The sequence below is a fragment of the Papaver somniferum genome, chromosome 8 (assembly GCF_003573695.1).
Source record: "Papaver somniferum cultivar HN1 chromosome 8, ASM357369v1, whole genome shotgun sequence".
In the NCBI taxonomy this organism is placed as follows: Eukaryota; Viridiplantae; Streptophyta; class Magnoliopsida; order Ranunculales; family Papaveraceae; genus Papaver; species Papaver somniferum.
This window is the reverse complement of record NC_039365.1, coordinates 25,565,130-25,586,964: the sequence shown is the minus strand read 5'-3', so window position 1 is coordinate 25,586,964 and position 21,835 is coordinate 25,565,130. Positions and strand designations below refer to the sequence as shown.

Genomic DNA, 21,835 nt, shown 5'->3' with positions numbered 1-21,835 from the left:
ACGAATTATCAGGTGTGGTTGTTATACCCTCGCCTTTTCGATTGGTATCCGAGCAGGCAAACACGCTAAGACCTCATAAGTCTGTGTTTGTAGCAATATGATTCTATGGACAGAAATGCTATCTTAAACAACACATCACCAGTTAAGAAACGTTCTGACGTGGTTCAAAGCCGTGATTCTCATGAGGAATCTCTCACATCTTCTCCATTGACCGAAACTGTGTATAACTGGGAAACACGCCTAGACGAACAGTTAGATGATCTTTCAGATAAAAGTGATTCAGATTAAGGAAAAGATGTTAATGAGGAAGTCTCACAATACATCAAGATTTTTGACAATGTCATAAAGAAGAAGAAGTCAACATCGTGTTTAACTAAGTTTTTGACTCCTCTCTGTCAAGAAAACAATAAATGAGAAAACTATTTAAGGGTTACGATTGTGGATATAATATATTAAATCCCCTTTTAAATATTGTGAAGAAGATGTGAGTTCAAAGAATTCTGAATGTAAAAATCTTCGTCGAAATCTCTTTGTGTTGAAAGAAGAACTTGCAGAATCTGAAGCAAGATGTAGCTCTCAACAAAGTTGTTTTAATGACATAGAAAATGCTTTTCTCTCTCGAGAAAAACAATTGGAGGCTAACCTAACTGCTGCTCACAATAAGGTCAAATTATTGGAAGAACACTTGAATAAGGTTAATGTTAGCTCAACAAAATTGTCCACTATGCTGGGAGCTTGTAAAAAACATGGTGATACCCAAGGTTTGGGCTATGAAGGAATAGACGCTCCAAGTAGTAGTAAGATTGATTTTGTTGGTCCTAATAGCAATTTCCAGCAGAGAAATCTCACTGATAGCAAAAGTAAAAATTTACTTTCAGCGGCAGAAGTTTCAAAGAACAAGGGCAGTCAACCTCCAAAAACAGCTCATATGAGAACAAATAATAACATTCCATTCAAGTGTTATTATTGCTGAAACAAAGGTCACCTTGAAAGGAGATGCCGTTTTCGTTTGCGGAGTGAAAAACTTCATAAAATTCTTTTCTGGATGTCCAAGGAAGTAATCAAACCTGTTTCTCATATTACTGGTTTTAAAAGTCCATCTTTCAGGCAAGGATAATGCTGTGATGAGCCAATTCTTGCTTGTAAATACAACCCAAAACCTTTTCATAAAAAGAATAATGTTATAAGGACAGATGGCTATTTTGATTATCCAATGAGTAGAAAGGAATTTCTGCGAAAGAAAAAATCTTCAAACCCCCCTTTCATGGCTGAAGAACTTTTGGATATAAAGTGTCAACCGTTCCTGAATACATTCATATCAATAGTCATGTTTCAGAACTCAAGAACAGTATAAATAGATTCAAGCGCAGATTAAGAAGGAAAGGAAGACAACAACATCAGGTATCTCTTGTCATCCTTCTATTGATTACGTTGAGACTAACTCTATTGATTTCTCTGATTTTTTTCATGAAAGAAAGGTAGAGAGTGTCAACACCCTTGATGTGAAAAATGTTCATCATATTATAACTTGACTGCTTACAGTTGTGCGTCCTCTTTGAGGTCGGGTGAGGATGCACATGATTTTCAAGAAGACACCTTCTTCTTGACAAAGTGGTCTTTGTTGTGTTTGTTTTCTTTTAAAAATAATGATCATCTTACTGTTTAGCTTTGGTCCTGTTAATTATTACACTTGTTAATATAAATGATCAATAACTCTTGAAGTAATACTCCTTGTTGTTTGCTCTGAGAAGCTTCTTTTTGGTTTTTTCTTTAAGACAGTTAATTTGTTGTTTTTCAACAAAAAATCTTATGTTCAAATTTATTTGAGCTAAGATATTCTATCAAAAGTTAAAAACTTGTCTTTGATAATCTGTCAAAACATGTTTTCAACATAGGCTCAATTGGTTCCTTGGTTCTGATTTTTTCATGACCACGAACGATTCATGCACCAGGTTCATGACCGAACATGTGGTTCCAACACTGACGTGTTTGGAAAAACTTATTTGTGTCCATAGGTTTTTCGTATGAAACACACACATATATATATATATCAAAGTTTCTCTTTCTTTTGATATATGTATGTTCTGTAACCTCAAGAAAACTTCTTGTGATATCATGAACTGCACGATGGATGGATGCAAAAAGGAAGACAAAATAGAAGATGAAAAGGTTATTGAGTTTAATAAGGATCCTCTTACCATAACATGTTCAGATGTCATCCGATTTGGTAGGGAATCTTCTCCGTGATTTTGAAGTTGTTCGTGATCAACTTAAAATTGCAATGAAGAATCTTGATTTCCTGAAGACTGAACTGAATAAAGCAACTGATGATCTTGCTGATGTCCGATCTTTGGTTGCTAATTATGTCTAAGTCTTTAAGTATTAATTTAGGAGTTGATTCTATTTTGATTTTGTCTAGAAAACTTCTTATAAGAATTTATTGTGTTTAAGAAGGATAACTAGGGTTTGGAATAACAAATATTGTGATTACACATAGCTATTGCCAATGATTTTCATCTTGCAATGTTTTTAGATTTATTTATTTAAATTCAAAATTATTTCAAAGATGATTTTGCAGTATTAATCTTTATTGGTTTTATATATTGCAAAAATATTTTATAGGATATGTGTGTTTACGTCCGTGAAGTATGATCATCTCATATATGCTCAAAAATTAAGTCTGTTGTGTCTTTATGCAAATATTGATGAAAGATAAAATGAACTTTTGAAATATTCCGCAGTATTGATCTTTCCCTGATCCACTTTTATGTGAAAGTACTGTATGGTTCCGTAAGTTTTCTTATGTTGAGCATTTCCGATTAAATTAATCAATAATCTTGTGATTATCTTATTCGAGTTTTCTGGATACAAATTCACGTTTCATGTAATTTGTTAATGTCCAAGGAAACCCTTCTTTTCTCGCAAAAGTAAGGACGCTCTTGTTGTTCTTTCGGGAATGACATTTTATGGGTTCTTAATTGAACTTGTGCTTAATTGCCAAATCTTTGTTGGAAGTGCAGTTGTGGAATACTGTAGGAGTTTTATTGTATCTTCATAAACTCCTTGATGAATTCACTAAGTTTCGACTATGTGAAATCATCAAAACAAAGTTGATATGTTCTCTTTTAGTCATGAATTATCTCTTTGAGAATTTCATTATGATCGCGTAGTTTTCGTACCTTTGCCAATTTATATTCACAAAAAGAGGGAGAATTATTTGGTAGTTTACACTACATACATACGATTTACGGATCATTATGTAAGTGGGAGTGGTTTTCATTTTGAGATGGAACTATTGACTAAGGGGGAGTGATACATATCACCGTAGTATTATTGTCAAAGTTGTGATACAATTGGACTTCGATGCTGTGTAATAATACTATGACACTGTACAACAATGATTGAGAACATATGTTTTTCATATGTTTTCTTATTGTTATGGTTACGGATCTTCAACAACAATGATTTTGAGTTGAACACGTTCAGAATCGCTGGAGTACTTGGAGTAGCGAAGACTTCAAGGAATGTTGAAGAGCCAAGGAAATCAAGCATGTTGGATGAGAAGCTAGAAAGTTTATTTATTGTGTAATCCATATGTATTGATAGTTTTGTCACTAAAATTGACAAAGGGGGAGATTGTTAGAGCACTGCACGGTCGAAATCACAAGCGTTGCTATCTCAAACTTTTTTGTCAAGTATAGTTGATCAAAACTATATACTTGATTTCTAGTCTACTTATATCTATGTCTCGGATTAGGATAGAAAGTGTAGTTGATATTTAGACTTCATGGCGCTCACCAATTGAAGACGAAGATCTACTAAAGAGAGCTTGGAGAAACTTCATCAAAAAAGGTATATGGAGACTAAAACTTATCTATCACTCAGATGTATATTCTTTTCTATATTCTAATGAGATTAAGTCGTATAAATATATAGACTTTTATATTATAAAAATTTGATATTTCGATCCGAGTTTACATCGCTTATCAATTTCTCGAAATATGTGTTGGAAGCTTTTTGCTTTAGCCATGTTCATCATATACTCTTGACGACTTTAGTTGGAAACAATTTATTTGTTGGAAACTAAATATTAAGTCAAAAAATAATCATGTGGAAATTGCCTTGAGACATCTTACATGAGACAATCTCGGAATTATGTTGGAGCTAGTCCATACAGATTGCTGAACGAAATATTGGGTGTGGTTGTTAGACCCCCTCCTTTCACAAAAGAAATTGAGATCTGAATATGAAACATGATATCAATTACTTATGATAACAATTACCTTCTTGCAAAAACATAATTTTAAACACCACAGATGGAAATGATCTCAAATAAATAAAATTTTGAACACAACATATAGAAATGATCTCAAATAAATACAACACAAGAATATTCATAAAGGGATCCATCCATTAGATTAATTGAGCCAACAAAAACATCCATAAAGGCATACAAAAATATGTTAATCTCTCTCTTTATCATTATATTCTTCCTATGTCTAGGAATAGAAGGTTGAGTCATTGGAAAAGATGGGGTTCAACGTAATAGATGTTCTCCCAAGCATCCGCAATATAGTAACTAGTGAACCAATACTTTGCAAATTCTAGCACTAATTCGAGCTTCTTGGACACAAGAGTTGGGTGATGGGTATTCCACAACTGATCAATCAGATTAGGCTTTGTATCATTTGGAACAAGATTCTCTATACGAATTGTTTGAAACTTTCTTCCACAAGTCGATTTCCTGATTGATGCATATGCGATAGATTCTTGAACAACATTGACAATGTCTTCAATACTCATTCCAGACTTATACCACTTCTGCATAACCTTGGTAGCATAATACCAGCCAGATCCATTAGTATAATATTCTTTCCCCGTTAATGGTTGAAAACCTGTACTTGCCTGAAAAGATAAAAAACAATGATTTGGAGATGAGTCTTACGGGGGTTTACTCAATAAATACTTTTCTAGGTTTGTATAGATATAAAAAGAGTCATGAAAAATAACAACTTTCATAGGTTCTACAGAATTTGGAAAATACTTGTAGAGTTTTGCAGAGTTGGCACAATTCTTAAAGAGATTTGTAGAGTCCTAAAAATTTATGAAAACAAAATTTCTATAGAATTGTATAACAACCTAACACGACAAGTTTATCTAATAAATTTAAAATTTATTCGATCAAAAATAATTCTTGAGAAACACTGATTGCAAATTAAAATCAGAAATAAGTACACCTTTTAATATATATATTGAGTGGTAATCATAATCTAAAATAAGTGCACACTTTTTTTTTGATATTGTTGTATACAAGTATCATTATATTTATATTTACACGTACATGTGTTTATTTATGGTATGCAATCATATTTTTCACGGGTCAAATATTTAATTAACATACTAGTACCACCAAGGAGGGAGGAAATGATTCTAGTCTAAATGGTAATTTGAGAGTAAGGAGTTAATCACCATGTGTAGAACGTGCGAATAGTACGACAAGGTAATAACAAATTTGATGGTATATTAATTTATGGCATAAATTTAAAAAATTATATCAAAGAAAATAAAAGATAGTATATTAAACTTTAATATTTTATATGTCTTCCAAAATCTTTCATATTTTGCAAGACTTTCATCAAGGCAAATATACACATAAAAGTCATTCAAAGTCTTAAAATTGGCAAGCATGCAAAGTTTTTAAATTTCTAGTTTATAACAAGTAACACAAACTTTGAAAGAGATTTTACAAGTATATAACGAATAACATATATTCACAAAGAGTTTTCTAAAGTATACAACTAGTAATGCAATACTTTGGAAATCCATCAAAGTCTTTGGAAATCACAAAAAGGATTTTGCCAATTGTTGGTACGTTGTTTACAAAACCACCAATGACGAACGAGATACGTTTTGCACCCGCTAGAAATGAATAAATCTCTACAACATTGACAAGCTGTTGGAGAGTAAGAGTTTCGTATGACTCAATCTCACCTTAGTATTATTGTCAAAGTTGTGATACAATTGGACTTTGATGCTGTGTAATAATACTATGACACTGTATAACAATGATTGAGAACAAATGTTTTTCATATGTTTTCTTATTGTTATGGCTACGGATCTTCAAAAACAATGATGCTGAGTTGAACACGTTCAGAATCGTTGGAGTACTTGGACTAGCGAAGATTTCGAGTAATGTTGAAGAACCAAGAAAATCAAGCATTTGGATGAGAAGCTACAAAGTTTATTTATTTTGTAATCCATATGTATTGATAGTTTTGTCACTAAAATTCACAAAGCGGGAGATTGTTAGGGCATTGCTCGGTCGAACTCGCAAGCATCGCTATCTCAAGCTTGTTTGCCAAGTTTAGATGATTAAAACTATAGTCTTGATTTCTATTCTACTTATAGATATGTCTCGGATTAAGATAGAATGTGTAGTTGAGATTTAGACTCACGACGTTCATCGGTTGAAGACGAAGATATACTAAGGAGAGCTTGGAGGAAGTTCATCAACAAAAGGTATGCGGAGACTAAAACTTATCTATCACTCAGAAGTCTATTATATTCTATCTCCTAATGAGACTAAGTCGTATAGCTATATAGACTTTTATATTATACACATTTGATATTTCGAGCTGAGTTTATCTCGCTTATCTAATTCTCGAAATATGTGTTGGAAGATTTTTGATTTAGCTACGTTCATCATTATTCTTGATGAGTTTAGTTGGAAATAATTTATTTGTTGGAAACTAGATACTAAGTCAAAAGGTGATCATGTGGAAATTGCCTTGAAACATCTTACATGATTTGTGCGAGACAATCATTTGATGCCGGCTTGGAAAGTTTCGTATTGATCATTCGATCACTTGAAAATTACTTATAAGATAATAGTTTTTGTGAGAAAGCTATTTTCGTCTTCTAAGGATGTTTCAATGATTGAAATGAGACTTTAGAACAAAAACCTTTGTCTGGATACAAAACAGTATGCGTACCTAGTATGCAAACTGTTTTGGTATGATTCAGGTATGGGAACCTTGTTTCCATACCTAGTATGCAGACATTTATACCTGAGTTAGGTCTGGGATGGATGTTTGCTTACCCGTTCGCAAATGCCTGAACAAGACCAAAGTTCAGAGGCTATAGTTTGCGTACCAGTTTGCAAACTTCGTGGTTAAAGTTCTAAAATCGGTTATGTATGTTTTCATACTCATGAACAAATACATTTATAAATTAAGGAATGCAATATTTCCAAACTGTGGCATAATGTTCATGAATTGATTCTCATATAAGTACTTTGTACAATTACGAATAAATCCGATTTTATTTCAATTGGTTCATATATATTTGTATGAGATAGTGAACAATTGAACAACTCTATGTGAAACACAATTAGATTCATTTGATTATCTTTCATGATTTATTGATCATCATAGTTGATCTAGAAGTGTTAGATGAATGTGGTTAAGACAAAAGTGTTCTTATGGCTAACTTCGGTTAAGTGTTATTGAGCCAACTAAGTATACACATTTAGGTATGCACGGTTACCCATATCTAAATGAAGGTATATTTCATTTGTGTGTAACAAGCTAAGACCATCTAACGGTGGAGATATTGCTTTGGTTTTAAGAAAACTTAGCTTGAATCTTAAATCAAGATTTCATATAAAGGTGAATATTGAATGCTTTGTTAATTACTAAGCTATCTTAGATTTGATTGAAGGAAACCCTGATTTAAAAGAATATATAAGGGAGAACTCTAGCAACTGGAAAACCTAATCCCGACACTTTTCTGTGTCCTAGTTGCGACTAGAGTAGATTCTCCTTTAACCTAGGTTTTTCTAAAACCATATTAGGTTAACGACTTGAAGGCTTCATTTGGGATTCGTGAAGCCAGATCCAACTATTTTCTCTGTAGTTGCGTATTCTGATTTTACTTGTTCTATCGTATTGAGTACTATCTTCTTTAAGATTTGCTCGAGATTTATTTCCAATAGGTAAGATATAAAAAGTAATCACAAATCTCTTAGTCTCATTCTTTGTGATTCTATAATAACTTCTTCTACTACCATATAGTTAAGTTATTGTGAGGTGATTGATATTTCTAGGATGCTCTTCGGGAATATAAGACCGGATTATCAATTGGTTCCCGTTCACCTTGATTTATTAAAAGACGGAACAAAAACTTCATAGGTACTTCTGTGGGAGACATACTTAGACTTATCTGTGGGAGACAAATTTGTTTATAAGTTTCCGACTTTGGGTCCTATAAACTCTTAGTTGTGGGTGAGATCAGCTAAGGGAATCAAGTGCGCAGAATCCGACGTGGTTCTAGAGGCATAAGGAACGCGACTGTACGTTAATCGGTGTGAGACTTGGTTAGGGCTCAATTACATTCCGGTTCGAAGCTAACTTGTAGTAGGATAGTGTCTATAGCGGCTTAATACAATGTGGTGTTCAAAACTGGACTAGGTCCCGGGGTTTTTCTGCATTTGCGGTTTCCTCGTTAACAAAAATTCTGGTGTCTATGTTATTTCTTTTCCGCATTATATTTGTTTATATAATTGAAATATCACAGGTTGTGCGTAGTTCAATCAATTGGTAAATCCAACCTTGTTTGTTGATATAAATTGATTGACACTTGGGCATTGGTCTTTGATACCGTCCAAGTATTTCTCACATCAATCAGACTCAAAGATTTCTATCTGTTTGATTTGCTAATTGATTTGAGAAAAAGAGATATAACTCTTTGATATCTTTCTTGGTTGAGCTCGCTTTATAAGCTGGTGCTCATGGAATTATATTGGAATTAGTCCATACATATTGCAGAATAAAATATTAGGTGTGGTTGTTATACCCCGCTTTTTCAAGAACGACAACAATCATACAGGTGGACTGGACCAGAGCTAGCCCAGTTTAGGTCAAGATCAACACGGATGGAATGACTTGATGCTTCCTCGGAATTACAGGGGATCGGGTTCACATACAAACACGCAGATACCAGAACCGTTTTAGCGGTACCGTAACCTTTAAATATCACCAAAACACTTTCAGTTGGATCCTGGGCGATGTTCTTAGCATAAAATGACAACAGATCGAAGTTGGTCAAAGATACAATTGAAACAGACTCGAAAACCCTGCTCACATTCTTAACTTCCGTGTCCAAACCACCATGGTACCTGGAAGGGATTATCTCTGATATTAGGTTGAGACTCAAACAAATACCACAATACTTTATCCGGCACAACTAATGGAAAGGAAACCAAGCGGCCGACGGATTGGAAAATCACGCGGTGGACGTTAGCTAGGTAGGAAATCTATATCAACTATGATGTATAACTCCCACATGTATCAACCAATTTATAATGAATGACTCCATGGGCACAACATACCGTCGTCTAATCTAATCGCAATTTAGTTTCTTAATAAACTCTATGCTTTAAAAAAAAGAAATCTCCAAAGAGCAACTTCGCAGAAGCTTGTTATTTGGATTAATCCTACCTACTGCAATTGTTGCCGGAACTTTTGGGAAAAAAGTTACCAAAGGCAACCCCTGGCGAAGGGTTGTCTTTTAACTAAACTTGCGGATACAGGTAGAAGAGCTATATGCATAGCAAAATTAAAGCGGTGCAGAAATTCACAGGGAATTGACCCCGTAAAGGTTAATGCCAAAAGTTTGGAGGGATACCAATTCATATAATCCAATGAATTCCACCGAAATTGGAAAATTATATAGCACATGAAGTTTTCTGGACTGAATTCTAAAAAGATTATACAAGAAAAAAAAAAGTTGAATGACTTTTTACAATTCTCTAAAATCAAGTTCTTGAGTTATCAAGGAGGAGAATACTCATGTTCCAGATTTGGCTGAGTTCTTGTTGGCCGTGCAACTGGAACTCTAACATGTCCAACCATTGAGATTTGCAACGCTTCTTCTTCGTAAGCTTTTCGTTCCATTTCAACCATTTGAGATCTTTTTTTCACCTTAACAATCATAGCAACAAACAACAATCCTAACAGCAATACACCAATTGCACCACCAACTGTACTTCCAATTATGATTTTCCATTCACTTAACTTACCCGTCTTCGGTAACGTCGCCGTTTCAATTACTAAGCCAAAATGCCCATTTTTCCCCGTTAAACAAATATTCGAAGAAATTTGATCAGATATACTAACCCTGCCATCCCTACCAAAACTAGCACATAATGGTTTGTTGATAGAGCTCTTGACATTTTTTGTAACATTTGAAAAATCAATGGAAATAGGCTCTTGTTCCGCGAAGATTCCAACTTCTAGTAAGTTTGCCGTAGAATTTGTGTCATACTTCACATCAAACGCAAGAAGGCCTAGAATTGGTGAAACCAGATTATAACCCGAAATATTGTAATTTCTATAGTAGATATCAGACCAATTCGAACCCAAGTTTTGCCTAACTAAAACCACTCTTTCCATGCATGGTTCAATTGCAATTCCCATACCAATATGAAATTCTTCAACTCTTGCACCGTACCTTCTCAAACTGCCGCACCTGAACCTTACCATATCGGCTTTCACACTCGAGAGATCCTTCGGTAAACTAATCGTGTATAAAGAGCCCGTCTTGCGAAGTACTTTGTTGTAATAATTTAAAGCATAATCCCCAAGAACTCGATCAAGAGCGGGTCTAATATCCGTCGAATCGACACAATTCATGCAAGAAATCATGAAGAGAATAGCTATATTGATGGCAAACAATGTGCCCATTTGAGATGATGAAAATTTTATCACGCGACTCTAATAATGGTTTGCGATTGTTTGAGATTTGAGTTTTGTAGAATCCAAAATCTTTCGCAAGGGGAGAAGAGATAAAGGATTGAAATCTGGAAATCTTTGAAACAATGAGGAAAATAGGAAAGCAAAGCAAGAAAGGAAACAATTGATATCGTTTCTAAATTTTGTATGAAGTTGGGAGACTTGGGAGTGAACATAAATTTAGTTGGTTTTTGAGTGCTTGGGATTAGCATGCTTTCATCTTTTAACAGTGGATCATGATTTTGTTATGCTTACAGGACTTCAACCGGCAACGGTTCGATGAATCGAGACCGTTGAAACATAAAATCAATGGCTAAAAATGAAGGGTTTGACTCTTGTCAAATGATCATTGTTGTCCCACAAGAGCCATATTAGATGATTATTTTGTGCATTTTGTAGAATATTTTATTGGGTTATTTTGTTTTTGGTACTCAGGTTTTGTCCAGTTTTTGAGTTTGGTCTAACATTTGTCCAGCTTGGTGCTTGGTACTTGAAAATAACGTTGACCCACGTTGACTCTTGACTTTTGTTTAAGATTTATTAAAATTAATATAAAATCTAATATTTGACTGAATTTACTATTATGCTCTTCATTTTAAACTGAAGGGGAGTAAAGTTTACCATATGTTTCCACCGAGTTTACATGATGTGTCGTCCGCCTCTCGCCATCCCATCCCATCACCGCCTCCGCCGCCGCCACCACCACCACTCTACCGCAATTATCACCATCAAGTTATAATGAAACCTTTTAAGGCATACTAAAATTCAGTTACAACCCTACCAATCACTACCAAATCATTCCTACCATCACCCATCTCACAGTCGTTTCAGGAAATCAATTAACACATTCAAGATCCCCAAAACAAAAATCAAAACTTAAAATTTCAACTCCTAAAGCAAAAAAATACAATTGAATCGAGATCCAAATTACAACAGCAACTCACTACCATTTGCAGCTTAAGTTCACCTGCACCATCGGGCAAATTTACTTAGACCACCTCTGCAATACTACTACCAGCACCAATACCCTTCAGAAATCAATCACACACAAACCAAAATCAAATCTGCAACCCAATTTTTTAATCAACAACACCAGCGTCTTGTTCTTCCCGATCTCAATTTCATGTTCTAATTCGTCACAAACCCTAACCTTCATTCTTCCTATTGATTCAGAAACACCCACTTTTCTGCTCTGTAACTTCAAGAATCATCTGTTGAGTTTAATTTCTTTCCGTAGAACTAAATCCGACAACCTATAATCGATTCCATTACAACCATCTCCTCTCTGTGTTCTTCGATTGCAGAAACCATCATTATTACCACCTGTATCTTCTTGTTACTTCGATTCTTATCTTCTGTTCTTCAATTTCATCTTCATTCAACCAACAACAGCTTCAATCTCCCTGCTAATCTCTGTTCTTGATCTCCTTTCATAATTCCACTCGATTTCTCATCATAAATCTTCCCTCTCTCAATCTCTCTCTGTTCTCGATTTACTCTGTTTTGATTGAAGTTAACAGTAGAGGCGGAATAAACGAAGTGAAGAAATGAAAATAAAAAGTTAGGATTAATAGATTGATCACGACCGTAGACTAAATGGGTTTATTAAAACCGTTGGATCTAATGTAAATATTAAGAAAGTGATGGGTATGATAGTAAACTCATCTAATAATTATATTTTTACCATTTTCTAAAAAATTATTTAATAATATTAAAAGAAGTCAAGCTATAACTGAGTCAATACGGGTCAACGTCTTTTCCAAGTACCAAACACCAAACTGGTCAAATGTTAGACCAAACTCAAAAATTGGACAAAAATTGAGTACCAAAAACAAAATAAATCCTATTTTGTTTCTTAATATTTGATTTTCAATTAAAGGAAGAAAAAAAGTTTAACAGTTGGTAGGGGTTATGATTTGGGTCGTATGATGACAATTCATAAGCGTGCCTAAGAAACAAATTAGATTTCAACCCCTCTTTCTTCCCCTGTTTGGTGTGCAAAACATTGGGCGTGTTCGTAACTGTTTCCCACTTTTGGTCCCATTTATGGGTTGCATATTTGATTGATGTATTCGAATGGTCTTTTCTTTAGATAAGGAGGGGTTGATTCTGCTTCAACAAGGCAAAAGTTATGCAGAGCTCCGGTCTACCAGTGCCTCGACTTAGCATCATCTAGTCAAGAGACTTTTTTCATGCAAAACTCGAAATCATTTCAAAACATTCACATATTGGATTCCATGTCTAAAATTTGTTGATGTTGCGTATGGCTAATTCAAGGAATGATTACAGAAATTGGTTTAGATTTCAAGCTGCACTTAATAACGTATAACGTCGAAGGAAGATGAAAAATGTTGGTTTAGTCATGATCAATTGACAACCAAACTCTTCATTTCCACTCTAACATTTTAGGTTATAATTAACTTGAGGTTCACTACAAGGCTTATAAACCTCGAAATTATATGGATATATATAATCAGTGAACCAAGATTGCCAGTTCCCTACCACCATTTAAAGAGAAGTAAAAGATTGGATGAGAAGCAAATGAAGCCAGTAAGCATCTGTGTAGTCTGTATTTGACTTCAAAAAGTACATGAAAAATTGCTTCTTTTCCATCAAATGTCCAGTAGTTCTTTCTTTCGAGTCAAATCAAAAGGCAAGCTAATAGCCTGTTTGGATATTAGAACTTAAATGTTTTAGCTTCACAAAAAGTTATTATTTTTTTTTTTTATTTATAGAAGTAATTATCGTGTATCCAAACTAACTTCTGACATTTTTGCTTCCAGAAATCAAAAACCAATTTCTTCACCCGGACTATTAAAAACGGCTCGCCCCTACATCAGGTCTACAAGTGATGTTTATTCAATCCTTCTAAACAAACTGTGTTTGTTTTTTTGGACAAGCCAAAAACCACACACACAATATAGGGCCGCTCTTCAATGGACTTGCAGTGCTGTTTTTCGGAGCCCACCTTTGAGTGAGCGGTTCTTGCTTGTCCAAAATCGACGTATGTACATAATTTTGATACTATATGCAAAAAAATGTAAGTGGTTGGGTATGGATGCTGTTAATGCGGAGCTAAGAAATGTTGTAATCTGTCGAAGCGACATGGATCTTAAGTTATTTAACGAAGTCGAGCATCTATCTGTATCAATAGGCTACTTGGGTTTAGATTTCACATTTCTATCCAAGTCATTGCACAATGACAATTACAACAGAAACATATAGGAAACACAACGCAAAGAAAGAAGACTGAAACAACGAAAAACAACACAAGAAGTAAGGTATCCATTCGAAACATTCGTTTAAAGAAAATGTTAAAATATTTTCTACATGAAAATTCTACGAGTAAATGAAGTTTCTGTATATCTGTTCTCCGATTAGATTACTAACGGAAGTTGACGGAACATTTATAAGTCATACCGGTGCTCCAATTAGGAGGGGCAACATTGTAAGCTATAATAGTTTCCTTAGTAGAATAAGAAGTGATTTTGAATGAAAGAGCTTGTCCACCCAAAACTGCAAATGCTTGGTATGATGCACCCCAGTTATGACTCATACTGATCCATTTTCCTGTTTTACTTCCTTTCACCCACATTTGTGATATATCTCCTCCTCCTCCTACATTCATGACATAAACCAGTAACCAATATCCATTTCCTTGAAATGAGAAATTCATTCCACCTTTCCTCGCACATGGAACTCTGCAACCATTCAAATCCAATGAAATTAAAGAACAATGCTTATAACTTTTTAGAAGGAAAAGAACTTGGTAAGTACCTGCGATACATGACAGGAACGATACCAGCTTTCCATTGAGCAATTTTCATGAAAGCAGGCTTAGCCATGTCAAAATGGTTTCGCGGAGGATTGCACCATCCACCGTTGTTACTATCTTGGTACCAGTTAGGAGGGCAAAGGTTTGTAGCAGTAACGGTTGTGTATGGTGTGCCCGGATTACACCACTTAGAGTTGGTACATTTAATCTGAAAACAAGAACCACAAGCAAAGCCATTTTTGTATAGTGTTGAGCTCAATGCTGCAGTAGCAAGTCCATATCCGCTGGCAAATAAGTTTCCATATCCACAAGCCCCTCCTGACATAGTTTCAAAAATCACGAATGTTAATTAGCCGTTTTAGAATTGTTGCGAATGATCAAAAAGAGGTATATTCTAGCTAGCAGTAACTTTTTGAAAATATAAACAAAAGAAAGTAAAATTTGTGCACATGAGAAAAATCGATGAGGTACACGTACCCATAGTTTCCCCGTCCGGTCTCATCGCCATAAAATGTTGCATGAGAATACGACCATGGTTTTGTCTGGAACGCGGTTGATTCCATGATCATCATCACAGAGAAGCTTATTGTGATGAAAAGGAAAGTGAGATTCCATGGCTGAATGGAAGCAGCCATGGTTTCGAAAACAAAAGTCAGAAGGTACCAAAATAAGCTTACAAAACTTGATTTCGATGCAACGATTTTACAAAATGTTGGTTCTATTATATAATTAACGCACCCATTTTTAGTCAGATGCTTTGACTTATAAATACGTGAGGCCTTAGTGACCCTCACGAACGGTACGTACGTACATACGTCCTCCCATCGTCATCTGTCATTTTCTATAATTAATATGCAGTTCCCTAAATAGAAATTTGTAAAACTAACTGTCGACATTTTTCCAGTGGTGAACATTTTCAAAACTAGTAAACCAACGGGATTATCAAATTTCACGAGAATTACAAAGAAAAGTACAATGGTAGTGTTGGTGGCTCAATATGTTTGAAAATTTTGTTTCCTAATTCCCATTCCCGCATGAGTTGACATTTATGATGGGCTATAGGCGAATTAGACAAATGAATCTTGGAAATTTTAGAAAAGAAATGATTAAGTCTGATCAAAGACATGTAAGAGGAAAGAAGAAAATACACTATAGACGTCTAAGACGTGAGAATAACAACTTCATATTGTGGAACTGAAAGAAAAAATGAATTGTCTCCTCAACACTAATGCTCTCAGTTTTTTGGTTGAAGACGTGAGAGTAATGCTCTAAGTGTCTAAATGCACCCCCTCCTCCCATAAGAAAATAACGGATAATATAGAAGAACTGCAGCCGAAATTATGGACAAGAATACAGTAATTAACTACTAACTAAATTAGAAACTCCACCCAAGTTCATTACACATTTATGTGTCATCAACGAGCTGAGAAAGCCGATTCTGAACAAGCAAATAAATAGTTTAAGTGAGCGGAGGCTTGCAAAAGGCGAGCATGGTGCAAATATATGCTATCTTCGCCTGACAAAAGTGTACTCAAATCTTTTGCTTTTCTCGTTTTGCTTATTTTTAGGCAAAGAAAGAACTCCGAAAAAAAAGAAAAAAAAAACCACTTTTAACGAGACTTAATGTAGTCGTGGATTCTGCGGCCTGTCTTGACTCCTGACCTACTGGGTGGTATACCCCTTGAACTGTGGTCTAGTAGGGATTGGTTTTAAGGGAAGGGCCCCACAAACAGTGTGGGTCGGGAGAGATCCGCTAAAAAATCAAAAATCAAAGTATATGTTTGGTAATATTATTTCAAAATGACTTACAGAAACCAAAAGTCTAGGTTTTTGTGATGCAAAAGATTTTTAAACTGACTTTTATTTCTGGAAAAACAGAAACACTTGTACTTTTAGTATCCAAACAAATTATTTATAAATTGGACATGCTGCTCTCTTCAGAAATTTCAAATTTGTCCCATTTTTCTTTTTCTTATCTAATGAGTTGGCCGGCAAACAAAAATCGACCGCAATCATCTGTGTTGACCTTAACTTTCTTCCAAAGGAAACCATATAGGGATGCCCGGAAAGAATTTTTGTCATTTTGGTTGTCGATTTTCCTTGAGAAATCAAGTTGTTCATTTGGAACCTAATGGTTATTATATCGGAGATTGAGTCCAAAAAATAAACACAGTTAGCGAGAATGCACGATAATAGGAACTGGAGCAGACATACTCAAATGTTAAAGATTAAACCAAGATATGGTTTATGGAATAAAGTAGTAGAAGTTGATGTTGATGAGTGGAAGCAACTTGGAGAAGTTGACGTGGTATAGTGGAAGCAACTAGGTGGAGTTTTTTTTTCTCGCATTCGAAAATTTTATATTAAAGAGAAAAGATAGTCAGGCAGGCCGGTTACAGGAGTTACAAAGTTGCAAAATAGGTGAGAAAACAGAGAGAATTACATGTGAATGACGTTCTCCCAGTTACGGAGTACACTGTTACAATCCACAAATTTAAAGACATCTTCCTCATGAGTCCAAAGCATAAGAATCTGCTTGACTAGAGTAATAACTTCATCCACAGTTTTCTTCCTAGCACCAAAAACCACTCCATTACGTTCATTCCAGATAATCCAAACAATTACATTGTGTGTAATCTCCCATAGTTTTCTGCACTTCCCTGCAAGAACATTGTTATCAAAGGCCTCGAAGAGATGGATAACAGAATCAGGAAGTGGCCATGAAATATGAAACGATTTAATGAAGTAATCCCAGATCTGAAAAGAAAATATGCAATGCAGCATCAGATGGTTTGTAGTTTCCCTGACAGAACCGCAAAAAACACAGGCTTCACTGTCAATTTGAACTCTTCTGTGAGTTAACACATCCCTTGTTGGGAGAGAATTGTAAAATATAGCGCAAAGGATAAAGATCACTTTGTTAGGAACTTGAGATTTCCATAAGAATTTCTCAAATCCGCAATCTTCAGCATGTTCCTCTAGCGCTTCATAACAAAATTTGCTACTAAAACTGTCCATAAGCTTGAAGTCATCGTCTTCGTCTACCAGAAATGCAACTGCAACTGCACCCAAATCTCTTCTTAAAATATCCCATTCCATCTGTTCGTTGGCATTGAGATTTCTTTTAAAAATTCCTTCCCATCTCCCATCATTTATCATCTCAGCAATGGTGGCTTGTTTTCTTTTGCAGGCTTTGTAAATAACAGAAAAAAGGTCCTTGAGACATCCCCCATCCACCCATTTATCTTGCCAAAATCTAATGCATCTTCCATTTTTAAGAGTTAAAGTAACATGATTGTGAATGTCAGGAACCAGTTTAACCACATTTCTCCATAAACTCCCTCCTTGAGCAGTAGCATCATCGGCTGGAAGCAATAAATATTCATTCACTTTGGTTTTTTGCTGAAATATTCTTCTCCACAAAGCTCCCTTTTGAGCAACATATCTCCACACCCATTTAACTAGAAGATCTTTATTGGTATTTCTTGAATTTTTAACTCCTAAACCACCCTTTTTCTTTGAAATGTCACCTTCTTCCAAGAAATCCATGAATCTTTTGTTTTCCTTCAACAGCTCCCCTAAGGAAATTCCTCATCAACTTTATCATTTTCTTCTCAATACTTGCAGGTAAGTGATACAAAGACAAATAATAAATAGGTAGACTAGAAAGACAGTCCTTAATAAGAATAAGTCTACTAGCTTTGTTGAGAAATCTTTTCTTCCATGAAGCAAGTCTGATCTCCATTATTTCAATCACATAATCCCACATATTGGTATTTCTAAAATGTGCACCAATTGGCATTCCTAAATACTTTATAGGAAGCTTTTCTGTCTTACATCCTAAGATTTTAACTAGAGAATGAATAGTATCATCTGCTCCAACACTAATCATAGTGTTCTTCTCTAAGTTCAATATCATACCAGTTAAGGTTTCAAAAATAGTTAAGATAATGAGGATTCTAGTTACCTCATGTTCATCAGCATCTATAAAAAGCAATGTATCATCTGCAAACTGTAGGTGTGGAATCATCAACCCAGCGTCTACTATCTTGAAACCATGAATTTGATCTCTTTCTACAACATCATTCATTAACCCAGCGTCTACTATCTTGAAACCATGAATTTGATCTCTTTCTACAGCATCATTCGTTAGTTTAGATAGAATCTCAACCACCAATAAGAACAAGTAAGGAGAAATAGAATCCCCTTGTCTCAAGCCTTTTGAGGCTTAAACTTTTCAGTAGAAGCACCATTAACAAGAATTGATAAGTGTGCTTGACAAATACACCATTTAATCCAAGAAATCCATCTTTCACCAAATCCATGCCTTTGTAAAATACAAAAAGAGTATGCCAGTTAACATTATCAAATGCCTTTTCCATGTCAATTTTGCAAATGACACCAGGTTTATTTGACTTTATCTTGCTGTCCACACACGCATTAGCAATAAGAACGCCATCAAGGATTTATTTACCTTTAATGAAGCAACTAGGTGGAGTTGCTGCTGTCTGAGTGAACTAACTAGAAGAAGTTAATGCTGTCTGAGTGGAAGTTGATGCCGTTTATGGAAACAACTAATACAAGTTTTCACGCGTTATTGAGAACATGTAGTAAACTTGGGAAACAAGTTTGCCAGTATTAGAGTTTAATTACGTATAGAGTTTAGAATATTCTATAAGTGTCTTTGTTTTAGAGTTTGATATGTTAGGAAAGTGTTTTTGCTTGAGAATCAAGTTTGTTAAACTATAAATAGGATATTGAGCCATGAGATTATTTACATCAATAGAGAGAATTTTTTGACATCAGATTTTCGTTCATTAAGTCTTTGATATCAGATTTTCTACATATGGTATCAGAGCACTGGTATCAGATTCTAGGGTTGTGGGTATGAGTTGTTGAGAATAAAAAGATGACAAGTTTAAGTTCAATAAAGGTGCCGGTGTTTGAAGGAAAAAACTTTGAACACTGGAGGTTACAGATGGAGAATTTTTCATATATCAAGAGGTGTGGGATATTGTGAAAGATGGTTATGCAGAACCAGCAGAAGGAGCAGTACTTGAAGCAGCTCAGCAAGCAACTTTAATTGAAAACAGAAAGAAGAAATCTAAATCTACATATATTCTTCATCAGGGTATTCATGAATCTCTCATGGATAGATTTATTTATATAAAGTAAGTTAAAAGAGCATGGGATGGTTTGATAAACCATTACAAAGGATCTGACAAGGTGAAGAAGGTTAGATTACAAACCTTGAAGAGAAAATATGAACTGCTGCAGATGGAAACTACTGAAACTATATCAGAGTTTTTCTCAAAGACATTAAATCTTATCAATGAGATGAAGGTTAATGGTGATACAATAGAAGAACCTGCAATAATAGAGAAATTTTTAATAAGTTTACCCGAGAAGTTTGAATCCAAAGTATCTGCTATAGAAAAGTGTAATACTGTTGAAACTATGACTCATAATGAGTTATTAGGATCATTACAGGCTTATGAACAGAGATTACTTGAAAAAGCAGCTGCTGCAAAAACAGTAGAAAAAGCACTACAAAGTCAAGTCAGATGGACTAAAAATCAAAGAAGTTCTAATTCTGGAGGAAGACCTAATAATGGAAGTTATCAGGGAAGATATAACACTGGAGGAAGACCTAATAATGGAGGTTATCAGGGAAGAAAACCAGTTGATAGATCTAAGTTTCAGTGTTACAACTGTGGAGACTTTGGGAACTTTAATTCTGAGTGTCCAAAACCTAGAAACACAACTGAAAATAACTACAAAGAAAACTTCAAAGAAAATATAACTGAAAGTCAAGAAGTAGAAGAAGAAGAACAGAAAGCAGAAAATATGCTACTTTCATGTCATACAGCTGAAGAACAACCTCATCTTAAGTGGTACTTAGGTAAAGGTTGTAGTAATCATATGTGTGGCAGAAAAGACTTATTTGACAATCTTGATGAGTCTGTAAGATCAACAATGAAGTTTGGTAATAGCTCTCTACAATTCCAGTCATGTGAAAAGGAAGAATAAGAATTGTTCTTAAAAATGGTTCAAAAGCATACATCATGGATGTATTTTATGTACCAGGTTTACACCAAAACTTACTGAGCATGGGACAATTATCAGAGAGAAGATATATTCTATGAATATCTACAATGGTGTTTGCTTTATCAGAGATAGACGAAGAAGACTAATAACAAAAGTACAGATGACCAAAAACAGATTATTTCCTTTGAATATACAACATCAAAAGGAAAGTTGTTTCAGTACTCATGTGCATAATGACAGTCGGTTATGGCACAAGAGAATAGGTCATGTAAACTTTAATACTTTAAAAGTTTTATCTAAGAAGGAGATGGTGTCAGGTCTACCAATTATAGAACTTCCAGAGTCAAGGTGTGAAAATTGTATTTTTGGAAAGCAACATAGATATCCATTCCCAGTGAATAAAGCTAGATGAGCTGAAGAACATTTGAAGATTGTACACAGTGACTTGTGTGGTCCTATTGAAGTTACATCACATGGAGGTAATAACTATTTCATAACTTTCATTGATGATTTTAGTAGAAAGGCTTGGGTGTAATTGCTTAGACAAAAAAGTGATGATTTTAATGCTTTTAGAAGTTTTAAAGCATATGCTGAGAAACAAATTGGTAAGAGCATCAAGATATTAAGAACTGATAGAGGAACAAAATATACTGTTGTTGACAGTTTTATGGAAGAACATGGTATTCTACATCAGTTAACTGCTAGATATACACCTCAACAGAATGGTGTTGTTGAGAGAAAAAACAGAATTATAATGGATATAGCAAGAACTATTAGAAGAACAAAGGATTTACCTAAGAATTTTTAGAGTTATGAAGTTGACAACAGTGTATTTACTAAACAAATGTCCTACAAATAGCTTGAATAATAAAACACCAGAAGAAGCTTAGAGAGGTATAAGACCAAGTGTAAGACATCTGAGAATTTTTGGGTGTATTGCATGTGCACATATACCCAAAGAACTTAGGAATAAGTTGGATGATAAGAGTGAAAAGTGTATTCTTTTTGGTTTTAGCTCAGTAACCAAAGGATATAAGCTTTATAATCCCAGAAACATGGAAAATAGTTATTAGCACAGATGTGATTTTTGATGAAGACTCACAATGGGATTCGAATGCCACAACAACAAAAGAAAATACCAGAACGATACCAATTACAGTTGAAGAAGAAGTAATAACTCAGAATGATGTTGTAGAGCATCAAGAATAAGTAAGAATTGAAG

The 21,835-nt window shown here is 34.7% G+C and overlaps 1 protein-coding gene and 1 pseudogene across 1 annotated transcript; both read right to left on the bottom strand.

The window, feature by feature from the left end:
- Positions 1-9,716: 9,716 nt before the first annotated feature.
- LOC113301593 lies at positions 9,717-10,941 on the bottom strand. The gene has a single exon (XM_026550367.1). It carries the CDS (start codon positions 10,740-10,742, stop codon positions 9,831-9,833), a length of 912 nt encoding a protein of 303 aa, XP_026406152.1. The 5' UTR covers positions 10,743-10,941; the 3' UTR covers positions 9,717-9,830.
- A 3,234-nt stretch (positions 10,942-14,175) lies between these two features.
- Positions 14,176-15,207, bottom strand: LOC113302285 (annotated as a pseudogene).
- Positions 15,208-21,835: the final 6,628 nt, after the last annotated feature.

Bases quoted from the DNA above. Each gene is read 5' to 3' on its own strand.
- LOC113301593 (XM_026550367.1), bottom strand. From the start codon at position 10,742: ATGGGCACATTGTTTGCCATCAATATAGCTATTCTCTTCATGATTTCT.